The 20948-nt window shown below is 39.6% G+C and overlaps 1 protein-coding gene across 1 annotated transcript in view; it reads right to left on the bottom strand.

The window, feature by feature from the left end:
• Positions 1 to 20948, bottom strand: part of scospondin (subcommissural organ spondin) — an 852118-nt gene that overhangs the window by 654846 nt on the left and 176324 nt on the right. Inside the window, 3 exon segments of the mRNA XM_034168739.1 lie at positions 8893 to 9043; positions 9285 to 9467; positions 15638 to 15775. Coding sequence (XP_034024630.1) covers positions 8893 to 9043; positions 9285 to 9467; positions 15638 to 15775 — 472 coding nt within the window.

Below are 20948 nucleotides of genomic sequence, written 5' to 3' on the forward strand. Positions count from 1 at the left end.
CTCATTTCGTCACGGGAGCACGAAGAAAAAAACGTGAGACTGGGCTGCAATATAATTCTAGTATTATCTGGCATAACTAGACAATCAGGTAACTGTTAAAAAACTTTTTAAATATTACTAACCAAAATCAATATTGGATCAGATCGAATCAAATCGAATGGAATCAAATCAAAATAATTTATTCTGAATCTTAAGAATCGGAATCGACTTGATTCTTGAAATCTGAATCGATACCCAGCTCTATAAAATCCACTCGGCTGTATGAGCATAAAAATAGAAACAGAATGTGATCCTTTGACCTCTTAAAATACAGGGTTGGGTAGGATTACTTTGAAATGTAATCCAAAAGTAATCCGATTACAAGTAATCCAAATGTATGTACATACATACATGTAATCCACATGTATTCTTTCAAAGTAATCCTACCCAACCTTGTTAAAATAGGTCAAGGCCATCTTTAAACTTCTCCAAGGTCTTTGTCCCAAGAATGATCCCTGTGAATTTGAAGACAACACAGACAGACAGACAGATGGACAGACAGACAGACGCAAGGCCTTTGCAATACCCAATGGCCATATTTTGGCCTTGGGTAAAAAACCCTGAAAAGTTCAGGATTGTTTTCATCAACAGGAAGAAAATCCAGTAGATGGCAGTGTCAAAATCCGTAGAACACCGCCATCTACTGGATGGGAGTGTAAATAGCATCCAACTGTCATATGGTCGCCATTCGGTGCGCTGTATCACACTTAAACAGAATTTTCAGTTTTGCAAATGCCTTTCTTTTACAAATGATTTTTTTTTGTGCATATTTGCATATACAGATTTATTTGGCATCTGTGAGTTTTAATGCTCAAACATTCAGAATTAGTGCATTACTTTAAAACTAAAAGATATTTGTGATATTTTCACTTTGTAAAAATGACAGAGTTAACGTTAATATCAATAAACTGTCTGTAATTAGTTTGGTTTTAAAATAAAACCATAAGTCAAATCTGCTTTTCTGTTTATGCCTTTTTCCCACGTCTGGCAGACTGTATGATGTGAATGTAAATGACTGTTCCTTACAGCAGTGGGCAGGACACAGAAAGACAACCTCTGACTCATTGTTTGTGTTGGGTTTGTGATCACCTTTGATTGTACTCAGAAGCATCAGCAGTGCTTAAACTTAAAACTCGCTTGTCAGTAGCTGACAGTGTACTGGAGTCAATACTAAAAGTAATCGGTTAGTTGTAGCTTCCGCTAATTTTTTTTTAGCGGTTTATTGTTCTAAAAATTAACTTTTCAGTTAGTGGATTAGCGGTTACCAAAGCTAACTTTTTGGTTAGCTGTGCCCACCACTGGAACTTTACCCTTTTATTTCCTGTTAATTATGTAATTTTTTAAATGTAAATTGTTGAGGTTCTTGTTATCATATACACATTATTATTATTATTATTATTATTATTATTATTGTTTTATTTTCACTTCTATTTTGTCATTTGATTTTGAAATGTACGACTGGAAATAAGTGTCTTCACTTTTTTGTCATCCATTTATTTTTAATGTATTTACAAATATATTATGTACTTACATTGAGCTTACTAAACAAAATAACTCACCGCACTCACACTTTTAATATAAAAATGACTTACCACCCTCTGTTGGAATGGCGTGTGAGTCCAAAAAGTACTTAGCAATATCCATTGTTCAGTGTTCTTAGCTAATATCCGTAGTTTCTCTAAAATGTTATGTTTTCGCAGCGTTCATCCTTGACCCAAAATAGATAAGCTTACCAAATGGCAAATGTCAGCTGTTCACAGTTGGTCTGCGATCAAAGTTGCACGCACTCACGCATGCTTGCACGCAAGCAAGCAAGCACACATGTATGCACGCACGCATGCACACATGCTTGCATGCATGTATGTATGTATGTACACACAAGTGCTGAAAGCAGGTGCTTTTAATTTGACAAAAAAATAAAAAGCCGGTGGTGGAAGACAGTAAAACCACTACACATTTCACTCATGGTACTAATATGAGACTTAACTCGCTCATGGTAACACCGACATTACACTTAACTAAACTGACTAAACCAATTCAATTACAAAAACACAATAAATCAATAACACTAACAACACTGTTAAACTAACATGAACCACAATAACAACATTTAAAGTAGACCTGCATTGAAATAAATGCAGTCAGATCTTTGGACCAAAAAATGACTTATATTTAGACATATGATCCTTCTGAATGTAGTAAAGTAAATCTGCAAGCCCAGATCTATCATTCAATGGAGAAATCTTCATTTAAAAATGACAAATTTACAGCTAAAATTTAGCCCTCTGCAAAACTGTCAGCACATCTGGGACGTTGCCGAGACGTCAAAGAGAAGACCCTATCCCAGCATGCATTGCGCGCGCCAACTGTAATTTGTGGATTTATGTCAGTTCACATCTCTTACAGAAGCACCTTTTTATTGTCTTATACGGAAGGATCGACTTTTTTAAAACTTCATATTGTATTGCTTGAAAATTATTTTAGGGGACTTTTCATACACCCATTTGATTGATTGGTGTCACATTGAAAATGTACTGTCTTTAGCCTCTGGTATTATCGTTGTGGGGTACGGATGCGGGATCCACAAAGAATCCAAGTCATTAAAAAGATACAAACCTCTCTCAGTGGCCACGGTGCTCTGTGGCTGCGATTACTGAGACCGTGTGGCACTGTGGATTTGTTTGCAAGAAGTCTACTCGCCGTGTTTGGAGGATGAGAACAACCCCAAGAACACTGTCCCAACTATGAAACATTGGGGTGGAAACATCATTTTGGGGGGTGCTTTTCTGCAAAGGGGACAGGACGACTGCACCATATTGAAGGGAGGATGGATGGGGTCATGTATCATGAGATTTTGGCAAACAACCTCCTTCACTGAAGATGGGTCATGGCTGGGTCTTCCAGCATACAATGACCCGAAACACACAGCCAGGGCAACTAAGGAATGAATGAATGAATGAAAGAATTTATTCAGACAGACACAAACATTGAACATCAAATCTGTCATCAAAACATCACATCACATTCACCTTTTTTTTCCAATACAAAACAATACAGAAAAAATATCAAAAAAAAAAAAAAAGCATGTCTGAGTGGGAAGAAGTGAATCACTTTTATAACCCCACCCCTCTTTACAAATCTGTCCTTAAGTGACAAAAACATATTTCAGCTTCCTCCAAAAGCTGCTTCAAAGTTTTAGTTGTGAACACTCAGTCTTTAAATCTCTTTGCTAACATACTTGGAAAAAATATTTTCTTTTAATTTTTTTTTAAACTGATGAATTGTTTGCCATTGTTTAAGTTCTTGATTCAAGTTATTCCATGTTTTTACTCCACTCACAGAAACACAAAATCTTTTTAATGAATTTGAAAACAATACAAACCTCTCATATTATATTGATTTTCCCTTTCGATAAACAAACTCTGAATATTTACAGGTAATTGTTTATTTTTAGCTTTAAACAATATCTGAAGAGTTTGAAACTCTATTAAATCCTGAATTTTTAATATTTTTGTTTCAATGAATAATGGATTTGTGTGGTCTCTGTATCCAGCATCACTGATTATTCTTATTGCCCTTTTTTGCAAACTGATTAGTGGTTTTTATTATTTTTGTTTCAATGAATAATGGATTTGTGTGGTCTCTGTATCCAGCATCACTGATTATTCTTATTGCCCTTTTTTGCAAACTGATTAGTGGTTTTAGAGCAGTTAGGTAATTATTGCCCCAAACCTCAGCACAGTAATTAAAATATGGTAATATTAGTGAACAGCATAATGTTTTTAGTGATTTTTTTTCTAACATATATCTTGCTTTATATAAAACTGCCAGACTTTGAGACTTTACTCGTATTTTGTATATGTTTTATATGACTCTTACAATTTAATTTCTCATTAATTATAACTCCAAGAAATTTATTTTCTTTTACTCTTTGAATTTCAACACCTTGTATTTTAAGTTTGACCTATTCTGTCTCTTTACAATTTCCAAAAAACATGATTTTTGTTTTGTTCATATTTAATGATAATTTATTTTCTGTAAACCACTGTCCTAACTTACCAAATTCTGTCTCAATGCTCTTAACTCTCTTAAGTTGTGATTTGCACTAAACATATTTGTGTCATCAGCAAATAAGACTGATTTGAAAACATGAGATACATTACACAGGTCATTGATAAATAAAATAAATAACTTAGGGCCCAATACTGCCCCCTGTGGTATACCACACACCATGTGCACACACAAAGAACAGAAATCATCCAGCTTCACAAACTGTTTCCTGTTTCCTAAGTAGTTCCTTACCCATTGTAATGCCACCCCTCTTATCCCATACCTCTCGAACCTACCCAATAATATATCATGATTTATGGTGTCAAATGCTTTTTGTATATCCTAAAACAGCCCTGCAATTATTTTCTTTTCATCAATGCAATGTGTTATTTCTTCAATAGAATCCATTAAAGCAAGTGCTGTGGATCTGTTTTGCCTGAAACCATATTGACTATCATGTAATAATTTATGTTTATCAATAAATCTATCCAGTCTATTGCAATACAGCTTTTCTACAATTTTTGAAAATTGTGGTAATAAAGATACTGGTCTATAGTTTGTGAAATGATGTTTATCGCCAGATTTAAACAGCGGTATGACATTGGCAATCTTCATACTGTTTGGAACTGTATCTGTGATTAATGATAAATTGAAAATGTGAACTAACGGTTTTAAAATTAAATTAATTACATCTTTAATCAGGGTCATATCCAAATCATTGTAGTCTGTTGATGTTTTATTTTTAAATTTTCTGACAACACCTATAATTTCAAATTCATCCACTGGTTGTAGAAACATAGAGTGAGGATTTCTTTCTATTAGCTGTCCTAGCTGCCTTTCTCCCTTCTTCAGTTAGGGATTTTTGCAGCCAAATCAGAACCAACATTAGAAAAAACTCTATTAAAGCTATTGGCTGCCTCGTCCATATTCATTTCATTTCCATTTTCAATAAAATATTTTGGGTAGTTATCAAGATTACCTTTGCTCTTGATAGTAGTGTTCAATATATTCCACATCCTTTGTGTTTCCCTTGTTTTTATCTATTAATTTTGTATAATATTCTCTCTTGCTGTTTCTCATTATAGTAGTTAATTTATTTTTATATTGTTTGTATCTTATTTCTGCCTCTTTAGTTCTTTTCCTGATAAATTTTTGATATAATCTATTTTTCTTGTTGTGTGGGCCGCTGAAGAGGAGGTACTGCTAGCCCACCACCACCAGAGGGCGCCCGCCTGGAGTGCGGGCTCCAGGCACCGGAGGGCGCTGCCGCTGAAGAGGAGCAGCTGAAACAGCTGACATCAGCCGAGGGGTATATCAGCTGGACGGCATCTCCATCTCACTGCCGAGATATCGTTCTACCAAGAAGGTAACGCACTCAGCCAGTCATCATATTTCTGAGGACTAACCTGTTTTTGCTTGTGCTTGAGACAGTTGAAGCCTGAACTTGATCCATATCGGATAAGTACCCTTCACTGCAATATTGTTTGTGACTAGAGGTGGAGGTGGTGTTTCCACCCTACATGTTGCTGGGTGCAGCCGCACCCACATCTGACTGTTTCTGTTCCTCGCCAGCAGTACCGGATCCGGCGAGCGGAGGCAGTGGCCACCTGGGAGTTCGGGACTTGGCGGCTCCAGTATTCCCGGGGTTCGGTGGCAGAGGAAATCGGGTGGTTCCGGTTCGACTCGGACGGACGTCTCCTATCGTCGAGCCTGCCCACACGTCACCAGTAGAATTGGTTTATTCTTACAATTGTGATCTGTTGTGTTTGTTGTGCGAATTCACAACAGTAAAACCTTGTTATTTGACTTCTTCATTGTCCGTTCATTTGCGCCCCCTGTTGTGGGTCCGTGTTCCTCACTTTCCCCAACATTTCTTTTTACATGCTTATACAATTCATAACATAATCCATGGGTTCTCCATTTTTTTAGTGCACGTGGTGATTTGTTTTAAAGGACAGTTTTTGTCATACAAACAAATAAATGTTTCTAAAAAAAATATTCATATGCCTGATCTGTATCCCTTGTTTCATATACTGCATTCCAGTCTTGCTTCATTAAATCATTTTTTAGTGCATTCATGTTTTCTGTAGATTGCTCACGCTGGTAAAATTCATTTTTGTCCAAATTACTGTTTTTGGTAATTTGCTTTATATAGTGAATACTGGTAGATGATCGCTGAAGTCATTTAATAGAAGCCCACTCACTGTATCACTCCTCAAATTGTTGGTAAAAATATTGCCACTAAGAGTAGCACTACTGATGGTGATTCTTGAAGGTTTAGCTATTTTGGGTATTAAGTTCAGACTGTACATCGTATTTATGAATTCTTCTGTTGCATTGTGGTTATTTGGGTTGAGCAGAATGTTTACATCTTCACATACATAGATTAGATTATTTTTTTCTCTTTGTAAATTTTTCCTCTATCCATTCTTTAAATAACTCCACACTGGAACCAGGTGCTCTATATATACAGCAACAATGATATTTTTAGCACCCTCTAAATCAATTTCAATTGTTATACATTCCAACAAATTGTCAGCTGTTGTTGTCGTATTGTCTGTTACCCTATAATTTGAGATTTTTGTCCACAAACAAAGCCACTCCTCCCCCTCCTTTATCTTTCCTATTCATGTAGTTCAGTTCATATCCTGTCAGTTCAAAATTGTTATCCCTGTTTCCGATATTGCTATAATGTTGAACTGATGAGTGAATTGCTTTAAGTAATCCTTGAGCCGTTCAAAGTTAGCATATAGACTTCTGCTATTCAAATGAATTATTGAGAGTTCACCATTTGTTTGTATATTTCTACTGAACTGGTCTTCAGTGTAATAGAGACAACTGCTTCCATTTGAGGAAAAAGTTATTATCTGGGTCTATATTGTATTCCACATCCCGTGTGCTTAGATCACTGCGATCAGAGGAAAATAACTCTGTATTGTCATAAGTATTGATCCTTTGAATTAAGCTGTCCAAGTTGTCAAATTAATTCTTGTTCATGTGTTTGTTACCTATTGTCTTTTCTCATTTGTACATTTCCAGCTCCTCCATGCTCTTGATTACAAGTAAATGTGCCTCCTCAGATGCCCCATTTAATTTTATAAACACTTTATAGTTCAATGTCCAAGTATTCTGTATCTTTTTCTGTTTCCTCAGGTAGCGAGCCATTTTCGCGATCTCTGCGTTTTGTTTGGTGAGGTGCTCATTGATGTACACGTTTGATCCCTTTAAATTTAGGACCAGGTTTGAGCAAAGCGATTTTGTGCTTCCTGCTCACAAATTTTAACATAACAGCTGGTTTGTCACCGTTGTTCTTCCTTGGATGCAGGTGGCATGTGTCGATGGTATTTAAATCCAAAGCGATTCCCTTTGTGCATAAAAACGCAGCCACCTGTTGCTCCGTTGAGCTGACGTCTTGCTCATCTGGCTCTCCCCGTTAGTAATAGTCACCGCTGGAGCGTATGACCGGGGTTTAATCTGGATCCCCGAGATAATCACATTGTTTATTCTGGTGTACTGCTCCAGATCATTCACTCACCTTTCCAAGAGCTCGATGTGCTTGACCTTCTCGTTGTGTCGGAGCCACAACTCTTTCACCTCCCCAACCATCTTCAAGATCTCCATCTGTTGCTTCTTAACTGCAGAGATTTCTGCAGTTTAAGTTGTCAATTGCTGCTTTCAGTTCATCTACTTCGTCTGCAGGGTACATTCTTTTTGGTCCCATTTTTGCGCTAGTTGTGTTTGGTAGACAGCTTTTAGCACAATGATTTTGGAGAAAACTACTGAACCAAACCGGATCCATTACAACCGACGCCGAGCAGCTGCTTCAGCTGTACCTGGACCGGGCCGCTGCCTTCCTCCTCCTCCTCTTCTTTCTTGTGTCTTTCTTTCTTTTGATTTTTACCCCATGTTTAAGTCAGACTGTGCAGCCTTAACTTCACGTTCTCCGCCGCCACTTCGACTTCCGCATCCCGCCATTTCTTCGGAGGGGCTCTGTAAGAAGCATTTCAAGGTCCTGGAGTGGCCAAGCCAGTCTCCAGACCTGAACACAATAGAAAATCTTTGGAAGGAGATGAAATTCAAAACCTAAAAGATCTGGAGAAGATCTGTATGGAGGAGTGGACCAAAGTCCCTGCTGCAGTGTGCAAACTTGGTCAAGAACTGCAGGAAACATCTGACCTCTGCAACTGCAAAGGTTTCTGTGCCAAATATTAAGGTCTGTTTTTCTAGGGGATCAAATACTTATTTCATTATTTAAAACTCATGCAATGTGATTTTCTGAATTTATTTATTTATTTTTACATTCTGTCTCACAGTTGAAGTGTACCTATGATGAAAATTACAGACCTCCTTAATCTTTGTAGGTGGGAAAACTTGCAAGGTCGACAGTGGATCAAATACTTATTTGTCTCACTGTACACATAAAGTGTATATGCGTTACGAACCTATCATGTACAGAAAATCTGAATGTTGCACCCTGCAATTAGCAAAAAATCTCTCTGCTCAACTTAACAACATGATTTAGCATGGGTTCTGAGTGCAATTTATTTTTAGGCCAGCATCCATATTTCACAATGGATCTGGGTACTGGGCTTGAAACTACAACTGTGTCAGGTGGAAACGACAATGTGCTGTGTGCTGTACTGGGAGGAAAAGAAGACCCAGTATGTTTGAATTTACAGTCCAATTCCTCTTAAAAGGATAAACTGGATCTCCAATTTAATTCACCATGGATGAGAGTGACATTGAGTAGCGGTGTAAAGGTGTAGAAGCAGTTATGTTTCATTCTAAGAGACGACTACCCACCAGCGAGCTTTCCGGTAGATTCCTCGACACACTCTGCCATCCCCACTTTTTGCTGGGTGGTTTGGACTTCGAAATGACCACTGGACACTCTGGACACCACAAGGCCCCAAACATTCTCCCCACTGAGACCACGGTGACCAGCCACAGTGCACTGTAGTAACACAAAACTGAGGATTACAGAGGACCTATCGAAGTGTTTGTAGAAATATGGCAGCCAATTTAAAGTAAGACAATACCTCTGTGCATAAAAAGTATGCATATAAAAGCTGCGTTCCTAATAATACTGCCATTTGTATAATATAAGTGCTAACACATTTCATTTTCCTTATTTTTACTGCTTTACTTCATACAGTGTTGTTTGATGAGGTTTCAAAAGGATGACCTTGACTCACCTGAGCATTCTGGGTTGGGCTGGCATCGCTGAAGTCTTCCTCTCTCACAAACGCAAATATCACAGTCCACTTTCACCTTCTGACTTGGCCAGTAAAGTATTCCTGTCACCTCACACGCGCACTCCTCAGGCAATACACACTGGTGTGTATGGCTCATCACCTGACTGTCTGGACACCAACAGCCTGCCGGTAGAGAGAGGGCACTGTGAAGTTCCAATATTTCAAAATGTCAAAAGGCAATAATACAGTTAAGAGCAGATGACATTTCAACTCAATTTGTGGCCTATTAGGCCTTGTTCACATGGAGGCGTGTAGCATAAATATACATCTAGCTTGTGTTATTAAGATGTTTACAAAACAGGCGGCAATGTCCGTTAGCGAATAGTAACACACCTCAGCATCACAGTATTTTGACCTTGAACACATGACGCTACCCCTTGTGGTGTGTGTATGTGTGTGTGTGTGTGTGTGTGTGTGTGTGTGTGGGGGGGGTGGGGGTGGGGGGTGGGGGGTTGTATTTTACCACTGTTTAGGGCACCATGCTGTTTTTTTCTTTCATATGTTTCATTCATATCATTGACTATGCATTTGGGAAGTGTGTATGTGTGACAATATGGATTGGTTTTAACTGAAATAAAACAACTGAAAACTATTTTGGCTTTTGCTTTCTCATGTAATGTTTGGCAGCACGGTGGATTAGTGGTTAGCACTGTTGCCTCACAGCAAGAAGTTCTGCAAGAATGCCTATCTCGGCTTTCAGTGGCTTACCAGTCGAGTGAGTATAAGAGAAATTGTGGAGAGCTGGGCATGTCCCAACTTGTCCTCTGACACTCCAAAACGGAGGTGTTCTTTGTCTCGCTCCATCAGCGGCTCCGTCATAACGTGCAACGCCTCCGTGCGGCTTTCCATGACAAAATCACTTGTTAAAAGTGAAATCTGCCGGAAAATGGCTGATGTCCAGCTCTTGTGATAACCAGAGAAATTGCACACGATGGTCCCAGATCGACACAGCCATCCGTTTAGAAATGATCTGGTGGTTTCTGCCTGTCGATCGCGGCTCGGAGCGCGGCACGCCGTGCACCATTGTGGGCCGTCCTTAAAGTGGTAGTAACACTCAATCTCTGTGAAGCCCATAAAATTTTCACCGAAAGCCATGTGAATTTTCCGAATGGTTTCCAGCTGCCTGTCTCGAACAGTTTCTGAAAAATTCTGATGGAACAAAGCCCAAATCATTCCGCCATTTCCTCGCAATGAAAAAACGACGAGAGAGGTGGACCAGTGCTCACTCAAAGCCTGCCCACAGGCGAATGATGCAACCGACAGGCATGAAAAAACTCACGCATGCGCACGAAGGTTCAAGCTTGGCTGACGTAAAAACATATACTCAACAAAAATATAAATGCAACACTTTTGGTTTTGCTCCCATTTTGTATGAGATGAACTCAAAGATCTAAAACTTTTTCCACATACACAATATCACCATTTCCCTCAAATATTGTTCACAAACCAGTCTAAATCTGTGATAGTGAGCACTTCTCCTTTGCTGAGATAATCCATCCCACCTCACAGGTGTGCCATATCAAGATGCTGATTAGACACCGTGATTAGTGCACAGGTGTGCCTTAGACTGCCCACAATAAAAGGCCACTCTGAAAGGTGCAGTTTTATCACACAGCACAATGCCACAGATGTCGCAAGATTTGAGGGAGTGTGCAATTGGCATGCTGACAGCAGGAATGTCAACCAGAGCTGTTGCTCGTGTATTGAATGTTCATTTCTCTACCATAAGCCATCTCCAAAGGCGTTTCAGAGAATTTGGCAGTACATCCAACCAGCCTCACAACCGCAAACCACGTGTAACCACACCAGCCCAGGACCTCCACATCCAGCATGTTCATCTCCAAGATCATCTGAGACCAGCCACTCGGACAGCTGCTGGAACAATCAGTTTGCATAACCAAAGAATTTCTGCACAAACTGTCAGAAACCGTCTCAGGGAAGCTCATCTGCATGCTCGTCATCCTCATCGGGGTCTCGACCTGACTCCAGTTCATTGTCGTAACCAACTTGAGTGGGCAAATGCTCACATTCGCTGGTGTTTGGCACATTGGAGAGGTGTTCTCTTCACGGATGATGCAAAGGAGATGTGTTGCACTGCATGAGGCAAATGGTGGTCACACCAGATACTGACTGGTATCCCCCCCCCAATAAAACAAAACTGCACCTTTCAGAGAGGCCTTTTATTGTGGGCAGTCTAAGGCACACCTATGCACTAATCATGGTGTCTAATCAGCATCTTGGTATGGCACACCTGTGAGGTGGAATGGATTATCTCAGCAAAGGAGAAGTGCTCACTATCACAGATTTAGACTGGTTTGTGAACAATATTTGAGAGAAATGGTGATATTGTGTATGTGGAAAAAGTTTTAGATCTTTGAGTTCATCTCATACAAAATGGGAGCAAAACCAAAAGTGTTGCGTTTATATTTTTGTTGAGTATATATATATATATATATATATATATATATATATATATATATATATATATATATATATATATATATATATATATATATATATATAATACAAATAATGGATGGTAAGGAGTCCCTCATAGAGAAATATTGGATTAATATAACTTTTCTGAATGACTTGCCATCCATCAATTGTTATGATCTCCACCCCCCCTCCCAAATTAAGCAAACAACAAAGAGTCAAGTAAATTAGATCAATTTATTTTGTTGTGAACAGCATATGAATGCTTCTAAAACATCAGTAGTGTGCTTATCTACCTTCTTAGTGTTTTTAGCATCCTTGGAGTTCAATATTTCCACCAGTTCCTCCTCTGTGAACTCAGCAAACCTCGCTGGCAGTTGATTTTCTGCCTTTGTTGACATGTTTGTTGCCATTTTTTCAACCAGCGTCTGTCAGCAAGTTCCTGACCTCCGCTATGTCATTAGTGATGTCATCTCATGAATAATTGCATGCTGTGCTCTGATTGGCTAGCTGTTGGCAGTAAGCTCTAACACTATTGGTCAGTGGGAACTGATCCAGTATAACTTTTGGTCCTAGCCTTTTTGGATCCCTTTGGATCCTTGAATTTACCCAGCAGCGAAAAGTGAAAGTGAAACTGGTTTATCAGAAGCCGACAGTGTAATCTGATGTGACCGCATCCAAATCAATACTAAAAATGATTGATTAGCTGTAATAAAGATAATTTTTTTTTTTTGCAGTTTATTGGTTTAGCATCATAAAAGACAACTTTTCAGTTGTCGGATTAATGATTATCGAAGCTAACTTTTTGGTTAGCTGTGCCCACGACTGGATGCGGCGATGATCAGTGCCAGGGCATGTTCCCAGACCTGACCTAAACTGAATATTAACCACTTATTTTGTGTACATCATATATTTATGAACCTGTATGTGTAATTGTGACCCAGTGTTGAATTCAGAAAACTTAAAATAAACAAAATATGTGCACAATACGTCTTTTTCTCTGTTACATATGTAGCAGGATGAAGTAATTGGCTCGGGTGACTTCCAGCTGGTGTCTGGTTTCAGCCAATCACTGCGGAAGAAGACTCACATAAAAGCGAGTGTGGGCATCTCTTACCTCCGTGTGCATGTGGTGAAAGAGACTCATGAGAGTGTTATTGGCGGCAGTACGCACTGTATCGCTCTTTGTCAGTTACTGACTGCTGCGTGTGGTGTTGATGTCCCGCCCCACGCTGTATTGATTGCACTGCGGTTGAAAGTGACATGACGGTGTGACTGAGTTGCTGGAGCAAACCACTGCTGCTGCTTCACTGCTGCTTCGCTTCGCTTCACTTCGTTCCCACCCGCTTTGTTCTGTCTGTCCTGTTCAGTTCAGTTTCATTGCATTTTGTTCATTTTATGTCAGACTGGTGTCTGGTGGTGTGCTGTGGTGTGCTGTGGCGCCCCTTGTGAGCTGTGCCAATGTGGTTTAGGTGGGAACATTGTTCCTGGCTGTTGTGGCCAGTGAGTGCATGTTCTGCAGGGGGAGTGGATCAGCCATCTGCAGCCCAAAGCTCAACCCAGAGTCTGGGATGAATGTTTTATGTACAAGTTATTTTGAGTGATTTATGTGTTTCTGTTCAGCCATTAGAGCTTTCTGTGTTTAGTTTATACTCAGAATAGATTTTAACAGTGTGTTGTGTTTAGCCTTTTAATAAGAGAAAGCAAGTTGTAAATAATAAATTCAATTCTGTGTTTTTGAGCTTTTTTCTGTCTCTGATTTGCAAACAAAGCCTTATGTTTTAAGCGCCTTGGGGCAACTGTTTGTTGTGATTTGGCGCTATATAAATAAAATTGATTTGATTTGATTTGATGTCTGAGTTGGTTTAATTAAAGAGTTCCCTGGGTGAAACTTCCAGGATGGTGTCGAAGTAGGATTCATCATTACCAACATTGTCCATTCTGCCATATTTGGAGTTGTTGGTAGGATTCCTTATTATATTAATAGCCACCATACTACATTACATGCTCACTTTGCTGTATATACATATGTTTATTTAAGTCATATCTTGGAGGCCTTCGTGGTGGTTTTAATAACAGTTTCGGTTACTGCTCTGGGGTCCAGAGGTACAGTAGTGTTCAGAATAATAGTAGTGCTATGTGACTAAAAAGATTAATCCAGGTTTTGAGTATATTTCTTATTGTTACATGGGAAACAAGGAACCAGTAGATTCAGTAGACTCTCACAAATCCAACAAGACCAAGCATTCATAATATGCACACTCTTAAGGCTATGAAATTGGGCTGTTAGTAAAACAAGTAGAAAAGGGGGTGTTCACAATAATAGTAGCATCTGCTGTTGATGCTACAAACTCAAAACTATTATGTTCAAACTGCTTTTTTAGCAATCCTGTGAATCACTAAACTAGTATTTAGTTGTATAACCACAGTTTTTCATGATTTCTTCACATCTGCGAGGCATTCATTTTGTTGGTTTGGAACCAAGATTTTGCTTGTTTACTCGTGTGCTTGGGGTCATTGTCTTGTTGAAACATCCATTTCAAGGGCATGTCCTTTTCAGCATAAGGCAACATGACCTCTTCAAGTATTCTGACATATCCAAACTGATCCATGATACCTTGTATGCGATATATAGGCCCAACACCATAGTAGGAGAAACATGCCCATATCGTGATGCTTGCACCACCATGCTTCACTGTCTTCACTGTGAACTGTGGCTTGAATTCAGAGTTTGGGGGTCGTCTCACAAACTGTCTGCAGCCCTTGGACCCAAAAAGAACAATTTTACTCTTATCAGTCCACAAAATATTCCTCCATTTCTCTTTAGGCCAATTGATGTGTTCTTTGGCAAATTGTAACCTCTTCTGCACGTCTTTTATTTAACAGAGGGACTTTGCGGGGGATTCTTGCAAATAAATTAGCTTCACACAGGCGTCTTCTAACTGTCACAGCACTTACAGGTAACTCCAGACTGTCTTTGGTCATCCTGGAGCTGATCAATGGGTGAGCCTTTGCCATTCGGGTTATTCTTCTATCCATTTTGATGGTTGTTTTCTGTTTTCTTCCATGCATCTCTGGGTTTTTTTTTGTTTGTTTTTTTTGTCCATTTATAGCATTGTAGATCATTGTAGATGAACAGCCTATAATTTTTTGCACCTGCGTATACGTTTTCCCCTCTCCAATCAACTTTTTAATCAAACTACGCTGTTCTTCTGAACAATGTCTTGAACGTCCCATTTTCCTCAGGCTTTCAAAGAGAAAAGCATGTTCAACAGGTGTTGACTTCATCCTTACGTAGGGGACACCTGATTCACACCTGTTTGTTCCACAAAATTGATGAACTCACTGACTGAATGCCACACTACTATTATTGTGAACACCCCCTTTTCTACTTTTTTTTTACTAATAGCCCAATTTCATAGCCTTAAGAGTGTGCATATCATGAATGCTTGGTCTTGTTGGATTTGTGAGAATCTACTGAATCTACTGGTACCTTGTTTCCCAAGTAACAATAAGAAATATACTCAAAACCTGGATTAATCTTTTTAGTCACATAGCACTACTATTATTCTGAACACTACTGTATTTTCTTGATTTTACCATACTTTCATTGATTCACATTTTAAGTGCTTTTTAAAAGTGTAATGTCCATATGTTGTGTATCAAAATGTTCATAACAATTTCAGATTTCACAATATGTCTGATTTTTGTCACAAACACGAAATTTAAAAATATTTTGGCTCTAAATGTGAAAAGTTGAAATGCATTTTAAAAAATTCTTCAAATCTGTAGTGAAAATAAACCTTTATGCAATATCTGTCTGTGACAACCTTCCAAACTTTGCAGTTTTGTCTGACCTGAGAAGCAGGGTGCTGTGGGATCACAGGTAGCATTATGGCTGATATGTGCACAGGAGACCGGACAGGAGGTACAGGTATGTCTCACCAGACCAGTAGGGCAGCTGATGTTGGCACATTCATCATCAGGGCAAGGCTCTGGAACAAGACAGACAAGACAAAGCAACATAACACAGAGGGTATGGTACAATCTGTTGCACTTCTGCATTTTATGATCGCTGGAAGACTAAAACTTTACTGGTACTGTTCAAATTTCAAGGAATGTCTACTAATCACCCCAAAATAATTCAGTGCAGACTGCACAATTGAGTTTGAGACAAAAAAAAGTGTGTGTGTGGGGGGCGGGGGTGGGGGGGTTGTGGACTATGAGAATTCTTTCTTATGCTTTTGGCTGCTCCCGTTAGGGGTCACCACAGCAGATCAATCGCTTCATCTCACTCTGTCTTCTCTTTCCTCTGTCACATCAACCACCTGTATGTCCTCCCTCAGCACATACCATAAACCTCCTCTTTGGCCTCCCTCTCCTATTGCCTGGTGACTCCATCCTCAGCATCCTTCTCCCTATATACCCTGGGTCCCTGCTGTACACATGTCCAAACCATCTCAAGCTCGCCTCTCTGGCTTCCACCTCTTGGGCCGACTGTGTTGGAAATTATTAATTTTTCTTTAACTTCTGGATCTGTTCCTAAATGTTTCAAATCTGCAGTGATTAAACCATTACTTAAGAAACCTAATCGTGACCCTAGTGTATTGAGAAACTATCGGCTGATATCAAATCTATCATTTTTCTCTAAAATTCTGGAAAAAGTGGTGTCACGGCAGCTCGTAGACTATCTTACTGAGAATAATCTCTTTGAGCCACTGCAGTCTGCTTTTAGAAAATATCATTCCACAGAGACAGCTCTCACTAAAGTGATGAATGATCTTCTGCTTGCAATGGATTGGGACACCACTACGGTTCTGTTGCTGTTTGATCTCAGTGCTGCATTTGATACAGTGGATCATCATATTCTATTTGATAGGCTGGAAAATCATTTTGGGATTACTCGGAGTGCCCTTGCATGGCTGACGTCATACTTGACCAGTCATTCTCACTGTGTTTTGTACAGTAACACTACCTCTAACCTTAGTGACATGAAATTTGGGGTTCCACAGGGGTCTGTCTTAGACCCCCTGCTTTTCTCCCTTTATATAGCACCCCTTGGGCACATATTGCGGCATTTTGGGATTACCTTTCACTGCTATGCAGATGATACTCAGTTATACATTCCAATAACTGCTGGTAATCTCGTTCACATAAAATCCTTAGAAGATTGACTTGCAGCAGTGAGAAGTTGGATGTCTAGAAAGTTCCTAATTTTAAACTCTGATAAGACTGAAATGATGGTTCTTGGACCAGTGAGACATCGGCATCAATTTGACCAGTTAACGCTCAGCCTCGGCTCGTGTGTCATACATCACACTGACAAAGTGAGGAACCTTGGGGTAATTTTTGATTCTTCGGTGTCCTTTGGCCTCCACATTAGAAATATTACTAGGACTGCTTTCTTCCACCTGCGAAATATAGCGAAGATTTGTCCCATCCTGTCTACGGCTGATGCTGAGACCCTGATCCATGCATTTATCTCTTCTAGATTGGACTACTGCAATGTTCTATTTTCTACTCAAGTCGGTTACAACAACGAACTGGAGTCAGGTCGAGACCCCGATGAGGACGACGAGCATGCAGATGAGCTTCCCTGAGACGGTTTCTGACAGTTTGTGCAGAAATTCTTTGGTTATGCAAACCGATTGTTTCAGCAGCTGTCCGAGTGGCTGGTCTCAGACGATCTTGGAGGTGAACATGCTGGATGTGGAGGTCCTGGGCTGGTGTGGTTACACGTGGTCTGCGGTTGTGAGGTTGGTTGGATGTACTGCCAAATTCTCTGAAACGCCTTTGGAGACAGCTTATGGTAGAGAAATGAACATTCAATACACGAGCAACAGCTCTGGTTGACATTCCTGCTGTCAGCATGCCAATTGCACGCTCCCTCAAATCTTGCGACATCTGTGGCATTGTGCTGTGTGATAAAACTGCGCCTTTCAGAGTGGCCTTTTATTGTGGGCAGTCTAAGGCACACCTGTGCACTAATCATGGTGTCTAATCAGCATCTTGATATGGCACACCTGTGAGGTGGGATGGATTATCTCAGCAAAGGAGAAGTGCTCACTATCACAGATTTGGACTGGTTTGTGAACAATATTTGAGGGAAATGGTGATATTGTGTATGTGGAAAAAGTTTTAGATCTTTGAGTTCATCTCATACAAAATGGGAGCAAAACCAAAAGTGTTGCGTTTATATTTTTGTTGAGTATATACGAGGTCTATTAGATAAGAAACTGACACTTTTATTTTTTTTTAACTATATGGATTTGAATGACGTGTGATTACACCAATCATACTTGAACCCTCGTGCGCATGCGTGAGTTTTTTCACGCGTCGGTGACGTCATTTCCCTGTGTGCAGGCCTTGAGTGAGATGTGGTTCAGCCCTCTCAGCTGAATTCCTTTGTTTCACACGTTGCTCAAGATGGCGCGCGTTGCTTTATCAAAATTTTTTCTGGACCTGTGAGGAATATCCGAGTGGACACTATTCGAGAAATTTAGCTGGTTTTCGGTGAAAAGTTTAACGGCTGATGAGAGATTATGGGGTGTTTCTGTCGCTGTAAGGACTTCCCACAGAGCGGGATGTCGCGCAGCGCTTCTAGGCGCCGTCGTCGGCCTGTTTCAACCTGAAAACATTCTAATTTAAGGCTTAATTCACCCAGGATGTCGTGAGAGAACAGAGAAGATTCAGAAGAGGCCGGCATGAGGACTTTATGCAGACATTCCACTGTTTAAGGACATTATTTTAATGAAAGACGTGTGCGCTGCGACAGGAAAAACACCTCCGTGTTGAAAACCATTTGTAAAATTCAGGCGGCTTTTGATGGCTTTCAACAAGTGAGTAACTGAGAAATTGTTTAACAGCTTGGGCATGTTCCAACTTGCCCGTTAAGGTTTCCAACGGAGGTGTTTTTCCTGTCCGGCTCGACATGCGACTCTGCCCGCACGTTCTTTCATTACAAAATGTCCGTTAACAATGGAATGTCCGAATAAACTCCTCATGCCGACTTCTTCTGAAAGTTCTCTGTTCTCTGATGACTTACTGGGTCAACAGAGCCTGAAATGTAGAAGTTTTCAACTTGAAACGGCGAGACACTGCCACCTCGAAGCGCAGATCGCCGTCAGGCGCCGTGGGCCATCCTTAAAGCGACACTACCAGACCAAAATCTCTCATCAGCCGTTAAAATTTTTAGCGAAAACCAGCTGAATGTATCGAATGGTGTCCACTCAGTTGTGCCTTACAGTTTTGAAAAAATTTTGATCAAACAAAGCAGCAGTCTCTGAGCCATTCCTAAACAATGAAAAAATCGACGAGAGGGTAGGCGACTCCTCACTCAATGTGAGCCCACAGGCGAATGACGTAACCGACAGGCGTGAAAAAACTCTCGCATGCCCACGAGGGTTCAAGCATGTCAGATGTAATCACACGTGATTCAAATCCATATGGTTTTTGAAAAAAATAATAAGGTCGGATACTTTTCTAATAGACCTCGTATATATATATATATATATATATATATATATATATATATATATATATATATATATATATATATATATATATATATATATATATATACAGTAGTGTTCAGAATAATACAACCCCTGGCAAAAATTATGGAATCACCAGCCTCTGAGGATGTTCATTCAGTTGTTTAATTTTGTAGAAAAAAAGCAGATCACAGACATGACACAAAACTAAAGTCATTTCAAATGGCAACTTTCTGGCTTTAAGAAACACTATAAGAAATCAAGAAAAAAAGATTGTGGCAGTCAGTAACGGTTACTTTTTTAGACCAAGCAGAGGAAAAAAATATGGAATCACTCAATTCTTAGGAATAAATTATGGAATCACCCTGTAAATTTTCATCCCCAAAACTAACACCTGTATCATATCAGATCTGCTCGTTATTCTGCATCTAAAAAGGAGTGAACACACCTTGGAGAGCTGTTGCACCAAGTGGACTGACATGAATCATGGCTCCAACACGAGAGATGTCAATTGAAACAAAGGAGAGGATTATCAAACTCTTAAAAGAGAGTAAATCATCATGCAATGTTGCAAAAGATGTTGGTTGTTCACAGTCAGCTGTGTCTAAACTCTGGACCAAATACAAACAACATGGGAAGTTTGTTAAAGGCAAACATACTGGTAGACCAAGGACGACATCAAAGCGTCAAGACAGAAAACTTAAAACAATATGTCTCAAAAATCGAAAAATGCACAACAAAACAAATGAGGAACGAATCGGAGGAAACTGGAGTCGTCTGTGACCGAACTGTAAGAAACCGCCTAAAGGAAATGGGATTTACATACAGAAAAGCTAAACGAAAGCCATCATTAACACCTAAACAGAAAAAAACAAGGTTACAATGGGCTACTGAAAAGCATTCGTGGACTGTGGATGACTGGATGAAAGTCATATTCAGTGATGAATCTCGAATCTGCATTGGGCAAGGTGATGATGCTGGAACTTTTGTTTGGTGCCGTTCCAATGAGATTTATAATGATGACTGCCTGAAGAGAACATGTAAATTTCCACAGTCATTGATGATATGGGGCTGCATGTAAGGTAAAGGCACTGGGGAGATGGCTGTCATTACATCATCAATAAATGCACAAGTTTACGTTGATATTTTGGACAATTGAAAGGATGTTTGGGGATGTTTCAAGATGATAATGCATCTTGCCATAGAGCAAAAACTGCGAAAACATTCCTTGTAAAAAGACACATAGGGTCAATGTCATGGCATAGGGTCAGTGTCAACGAGTAGATCTGATCTGATGCAGGTGTTAGTTTGGGGGATGAAAATTTACATGGTGATTCCATAATTTTTTCCTCAGAAATGAGTGATTCCATATTTTTTTCCTCTGCTTGGTCTAAAAAAGTAACCGTTACTGACTACCACAATCTTTTTTTCTTGATTTCTTATAGTGTTTCTTAAAGCCAGAAAGTTGCCATTTGAAATGACTTTAGTTTTGTGTCATGTCTGTGATCTGCTTTTTTTCTACAAAATTAAACAACTGAATGAACATCCTCCGAGGCCGGTGATTCCATAATTTTTGCCAGGGGTTGTAGTAGTGCTATGTGACTAAAAAGATTAATCCAGGTTTTGAGTATATTTCTTATTGTTACATGGGAAACAAGGTACCAGTAGATTCTGA

Source organism: Thalassophryne amazonica, chromosome 1 (assembly GCF_902500255.1).
Source record: "Thalassophryne amazonica chromosome 1, fThaAma1.1, whole genome shotgun sequence".
NCBI lineage: Eukaryota > Metazoa > Chordata > Actinopteri > Batrachoidiformes > Batrachoididae > Thalassophryne > Thalassophryne amazonica.